General features: G+C 29.1%; 1 protein-coding gene across 1 annotated transcript; it reads left to right on the top strand.

The window, feature by feature from the left end:
• The first annotated feature begins 1,467 nt into the window (after window positions 1-1,467).
• On the top strand, window positions 1,468-6,257 carry LOC131634276 (WAT1-related protein At4g08290-like). Its single transcript, XM_058904923.1, has 7 exons — window positions 1,468-1,733; window positions 2,041-2,103; window positions 3,864-3,980; window positions 4,059-4,302; window positions 4,409-4,573; window positions 5,489-5,640; window positions 5,904-6,257. Exons 1-7 carry the CDS (start codon window positions 1,534-1,536, stop codon window positions 6,061-6,063), a joined length of 1,101 nt encoding a protein of 366 aa, XP_058760906.1. The 5' UTR covers window positions 1,468-1,533; the 3' UTR covers window positions 6,064-6,257.
• The last annotated feature ends 606 nt before the right edge of the window (window positions 6,258-6,863 follow it).

The following is a 6,863-nucleotide window of genomic DNA, read 5'->3' as shown; positions in this document are numbered from 1 at the left end:
GAGAGTCCATGTCAGATTTGGTCCCTTCCGAAATAATTATAGCAGTGTCATTATGCTTTTCGCCTAAGTCTTTATTCACTCCACTGGATTTTGCCCTAGAAGTCTGTTTTTGTTTTCCTCTATGCCAGATCTCTTCTTCAAAATAATTCTCTTTCTCTTTTTTCTGTAATCAACTTCAGATTTCAATTGAACAATACTTCTACCATTCTCTCTACTCACCTTTTGAGATTTCCTTCTATAGTTGACCTCAAAGTGACCTAAGGCTTTACAGTAATGACACAGGTCTGGAATTTTTTTTGTATTCTTGGTCAATGAAGAAGGCATATCGTACTCTATTGACAAGAATTTTGTCACTCAGATCATTCACCGGTTCAATATCTACTATGATGCGAACATAATGGCCAAAAGATCCCTTCAGCAGAGGTCTATTAGAGGTCGAATCAATACAAATTGGGGTTCCTAAACTATTTGCGATTGAAAAAATGATTTGGGGGCGCCAATACTCTTGAGAGAGGTCGTGAATTCTAACTCAAACCTTGGCTGAGGTGTGGTAACATTGTTGGGAATGAAATCCCTCGTCCAAGGGAACAACTTTAGAATAACTAGGCTAATATTCCAAGAGGGCATAGAACGGACACGCCTAACATCTTCCAGGTTAGAGATAGTGAATTCAAAAAAACCCTTACCTAGACAGGCAATGCTCCATTTTAAAATCGAGCTCCACGGCGCTTCTAAATTGGTGCATAGCTGAACCACCGTTAAGGGGGAAGAACCTTTTGGCCACATAATTCTTGCGTGAAGGTTATGTTTACAAGATTCAAGACAAGTGATGTATTCTTCGTCTGTATAAGAAGGTAGTATGTGTTTGTTTTCGTGGGCGGAGTATCCCTTATACTCCCTTATATTAAATTTGCCTATTGAAAAAAAAACTGATATGTGCAGACATTTCATAGGGCTTCTACAAACAACTTGTTGGGCTTGCTTGGAATTTCCGGAATATTGATAATAGGAGATGTGAATGTTTCAGGAAAAAAAAGTGTATTTGGGATCCATGGCGGAAAGTTTAGGTCAACAATATATTTCTCTCATAGTGTATTTCTCTCATATTAATATCTCTTCCAATCCTTATCTAGACTGTACCTCAGTTAGCTAGTTAGTTAAACTGAGTTAGTTAACCGATATAAATTTTCTTTAGGAAATAAAATATTTGTTGTAATATGCATGGTTTTGATTGCTTTACTCTAAAGTGTAATCTGACTAAAAAGTAGTTAATTAATTAGTGAGGGAGTCATCTCAATCAAGGAAAGTTTGCTGCATATACTCCCACTAAATAATTTAACTTTCATATTTGATTGAGAAAAAGCAAAAAAAAAAACTTTTTTACCTTGGACTCTTCAATGGATTACTTATCATTTTTCTATATCTAATGGATTAGGTCTTATCACAATTATTAGTATTTATAAGGAAGGCTACTTCATACATTTGAAACCATCTCTCTAAACAATATCAATATTTTTTGTTGAATAGAAAGAAATGGATAAGATAGGTTTTGCTAGTTTTGGCAGTAAGGCAAAGCCTTATGTCTTAACAGTTGCAGTTCAATTTGGGTTTGCAGGAGCAGTGCTATTCTCCATGGCCAGTTTCAACATTGGAATGAGTCGTTTTGTGTTCATTGTTTATCGTAATATCATCGCTGCAGTTACACTTGCTCCTTTTGCATGGTTTTTTGAAAGGTGATAGTGCCTAATTATTCTCTTTTATTTTTTTATAGAATAAACTACAATTTAGCCTATAAATTATCATATTCTTTATTTCTTAAAATATATAAATATAATAACTACTTTAATTTCTTACGTATATAAAATTCTCACGATTCAATAATCTCTCAATAACTTTAACTTTTCAAAAGCAAATGTAGTAGGCTTTTCCTTTCAAAGGACTAGCGTATAACCTTAATAAAAGTGGAATTAACTTTTTTTTTCCTTGTCTTGAATAACTTTTTTCCTATTTACTATAACCACTTTTCTTACAATTTTGCAGGAAAGTTAGGCCAAAGATGACTATCTCAGTCTTTTTGCAGATAATGGCGTTAGCATTTTTGGAGTAATGATCTAAAGTCTATCTATGAAGCTACATATATACAGTATACTCTAAACAATCTAACAAATATTTTAAGGATACATATTTTAAAAGATTGTATTTTAAAATAGAAATATTATCATGAGGTATTTCAATTAAAAATTTATACTTTTTAAAATATTTTTAATATTTTATTATCAACATGAGTTCTTAAAAAATCATAACCAAAATTGTACATAAGGTTGAGTGTTATTAGAATATTATTTAATCAATTTTTTATTTAAAAAATTAAGTAATTTAATTTCCAATACCATAATTTCATTGGAAAAACAGTTAGATAGACACAAACATAACACTTGATTTTACAAACAACCAATTATACTTTTTTATTGATTAAAAAATAAAAATAAAAATTTATTTCTCCTTTATTATCACAACCACTCCATGATTCCAATTAAAAATGGCATTAAATTCAAATAATTTTAAAATTTTTTATCTTCTTATTGATTATTTTTAAGAATATTGATATATCTGCATTTACATGTAAGTATTTAGTTTTTCATAAAAAAAAGTTAATTTTAATTTTTCAATAATTTATTTATGGCACTCACTGTTATTTTCACAATTTCATTTTACCAATTTTATGATGTGTATAGAAATAAAAAGAAAACCTTTATAAATTTATATTTTAATTACAAGTTATTCAAAATATAAAATAAACTTATCATTTAATTCAAATGCACTAACTTAGTGATAATTCTTTACCTCACCACCTCTATTTTTTATTATAATTATAAATAATTGAATGGAAAATTTTTACTTTTAAGAAAATATTATTCTGTTTACACAACTTTTGAAGAAAAACTCCCTTGAAATTAGCTTGTCACTAATTACAACTTTTCTTATAATGTATGTTACATCTATCTAGGATGAGAATAGGATGGAGCGAGATAGGTTTTTTAGAGCGTGCAATGTTAAAAAAATTTAAAGTTTAAATTTGACTTGTAATTTATTATAAATTTATTTTTAGTCTTGAATCTGATCTTTATCAAATGGCTGATTGATCTATTAGTTTACTTAAAAGTTTATTTCGTTTAAACATTTGTAAGTTAACAATTTAACTAATTTTTAAATAGAATAACAAATTAAAAGATCAATGGAAGTAAATAGTTGTTTGCATTGATTTCTTCGAATTTATCTATTAGCATTAGTTTTGTGATACTATTTATTTGATACACTTTATGAAAACAACTTATGACATTGTTTATAAGGGTTTTCAGCTTAATTTCATAAGTTTTTTAAGATAATTAATCTTTATTTGTGTTTAAATTTAATTTAGAAAATATAAGATAAAATAGTAATAAATTTATTTAAATAGACTGATCTAATAGACCTAAAAAACTTTTTTTATGGCTTTTGTTTAAACTTTTTTAACTAAATAAACTTATTAAAAAATTCCACGTCTTTTCTATTTAAAAAAATATATATTACCTGAGATTGTGTAGGCTATGCTATAGATATCTGTTAGTTGGACGGGCTTTTCGGACCCTACCTTTTCCTCATTTATGCTTTAGTTTGAGATATAGAATGAATATAAATTTTGAGTATAAATTTATGTTTATTCTTTAATATGTTTCTTAAATTTATTAATCAATCATAGGTGCATGTATAACAAAACACCAAGTGAGTAAACAGTGTGTAATATGTTGTATCAGTTACGTGCACGACGTAGAAAATTTGTTTGATAATAATAATGTATGGTATACCATTTGGTACTATTGTAGGCCAGTGATTGATCAAGGATTCACTTTCTTGGGAATGCAGTATACATCAGCTTCATTTACATCTATTTTGTTGAATACTGTGCCTTCTATAACCTTTTTCCTAGCCGTAATTTTCAGGTAACTCCTAATACAAGATGATTATTACTATATTAAATTTATCAAAATAAATACTAATCTTATAGTACCAATTATCAGGATTGAACAAGTAAATATTAAGCAGATACGAAGCATAGCAAAGGTGATTGGGACAATAGTAACATTTGCAGGTGCATTATTGATGACAATTTACAAAGGCCCACAAATCCACCTTTTTTATTCTCCAAACACATCTCATCATCATGCTGGAAGTCACGATACTCAAACTGTTAAACATTGGGTCTCAGGAACACTCTTTATATTATTGGGTTGTTCGGCTTGGTCATCTTTCTTCATATTACAGGCAACTATATATTAGTACTATTTTTATTTTTGGTTGTTATTCAAATTTGATTCGTATCATCCATCATATTGTATAACGCAATATGAATGTGACTTTTGAATTGCAGTCAATAACGTTGAAAAAGTATCCGGCTGAAATGTCATTGTCTACGTTAATTTGTTTCGTTGGTGCTTTGCAAAGTAGTGCGGTGGCCTTGGTGGCGGAGCACCACTCAGGTGCGGGGGTTTGGGCTCTTGGTTGGGACTTAAGACTCTATGGCCCTCTCTACACGGTGCTTTCTCTATTACTTACAATGAATTTATTTGTCAACTCTTTTAATAACTCTATGGTCCTTTCTATTTTCAGCGTTGCTACTTAAACATCAAATTTGACACTAAATACTTATAAGTTATACCAAAGCGTACTGCATTGTTTTTTTTAATTTTTTTCTAAAATAAAAATATTATTTATAAAAAAAGTATATTTTTATTATTTTGTAACACAAATATAATGTTGTCTTATTAACTACTTTTATTATTATATTAACCATAAAAATATATGATAATAACCACTGATTTTATTTATCATTCATTACTCATAAGTCATAATCAGATTATAAACAATGTTACTCAACTCATTTCCCACAAATAACCAACTTTACTTTTTTTACTTAAAATTATTTTAATGTTCAAATATATATTAATTAAACTATAAATAGTACTCCCTTCCAAGATAAGTGTCATAGTTGACACTTTCACATAGATATTAAAAAAATATAATAAATGCATGAGAGAGAATGACAATTTTACCAAATTATCCTTATTTATTATTGGTGTATTCTTATCATTGTTAATGTTATGTCAGAGAAATAGTTAATGAAAAGTATTAATTAGAGGGTACAATTGGAAGATAAAAATTAAAATTATATTGGAAACTAAAAGTGACACTTATTTTATGACAAATAAATTTTACAAATGTGACATTTATTTTAGAACAGAGGAAGTAGTAACTAAATTTTAACAGCATTAACCAACTTTGTTTGAGAGAAAAAAAATTGTAAAAATAAATCAAAATTATTAATATTACTATTCACCATATATTTGTGAATACAATGTAAGTGTAGAAATTTAATATCAAAATAAATATTTTATTTTATTAAATACAGTTACCTCAAAAAATTATTTTGAATGAAACTTAAAAATTACAGGGAATAGTTACATCAGGAATAACATATTATGTGCAAGGGTTGGTATTGCAAAGCAGAGGCCCTGTATTTTTCACAGCATTTAATCCTCTTTGTATGATCATCACTTGTGCTTTGGGCTCCTTTCTTTTCGGAGAACAACTCCACTTGGGCAGGTATATCTTACTAATCTTTCTTATTGTCACAATTAAAAGTTTACTTAACCATGTAATTATTACCAATATTAGTTTTTGAATTTGTGACAAAACAAATAGTGATTTTATGTGACTTCTTATAATTTTTTGTAGCTCTGAATACGCTAGTTATAATTTAACTCTGTTATCTAATTTTAAATCTTGCACGCTCTCAAACACGGCAATGGTTTATTATACATGTTTGTTAATTTGGCGAATAATGTACTCTTTTTTATGAATGATAGTATCATTGGAGCTGTGATTATTGCAATGGGTCTTTATTCTGTGGTGTGGGGTAAAGCCAAAGACAATTCATCAGCCACAGCTACTATGCCACCATCATCAGTTAAAATGAAACAAATTGAGACACAACAACTTCCAATTTCTTCATCTGATCATGTCTAATCGCACCAACTAATTATGTATGAATTTAAAGTGTGCTGCTGCTGCCTTAACTAAGAATATGCAGTAGCTATCTATAGTATTTCATGTTTGTGTTTTGGTTTACACATTCTAAAGGAATATTACCATATGCCTACTACACTCAGTATGTACTGTTGTTAATGATGTTTTCTTGTATGGATTATAATTTTGCTTCATCATCGTTTTTTTTCTTCTTGAAAGTGACAAAATAAAAAGCTACTGGATTATATTTTCATTTTCTTCATTGGACACAACTGAAAATTTGATGTTGTTAAATTATCTCTCTCTTGTAGAACTGGAACAATAAAATTACTGAATATAGTTGATACACACTACTAGAAAAAGTTGAAATAGCCACCGAAATTTAAAATAATGTTTTTTTTCAATAGGCGATGGAATTAAACATAGGAGTATAAAGGATACTCCACCCGAAAACAAAACGGAAAGCTCATTCACCTCGAAACAAATGAGAGACAAAATATTCCAAGTATGATAATCACAAAGATTCCCCTAACTTGTATAAGGATAAAAGCCAATTCCAAGAAAAAAGGATTATATCCGACATACACTCAGAAAAACTAAATGACTCATTCTTGAATATAATCGCATTACGCTTCAACCAAATGCACCAAGTTGTGGGTAACCAAATCACCTCCACAATGGTTCTCTTGGATAAACTCTTCACTTTATCACAAAAAAAAAAAAGAACCTGACAAACTCCATAAAAGACACCTCCGGAATTTGACTAATCCAATAAAAAACCCTCCTCCAAATACCTGACG

Source organism: Vicia villosa, unplaced genomic scaffold (genome assembly GCF_029867415.1).
Source record: "Vicia villosa cultivar HV-30 ecotype Madison, WI unplaced genomic scaffold, Vvil1.0 ctg.001278F_1_1, whole genome shotgun sequence".
In the NCBI taxonomy this organism is placed as follows: domain Eukaryota; kingdom Viridiplantae; phylum Streptophyta; class Magnoliopsida; order Fabales; family Fabaceae; genus Vicia; species Vicia villosa.
The sequence above is the reverse complement of the archived record's forward strand: the minus strand, read 5'-3'. Positions and strand labels throughout refer to the sequence as shown.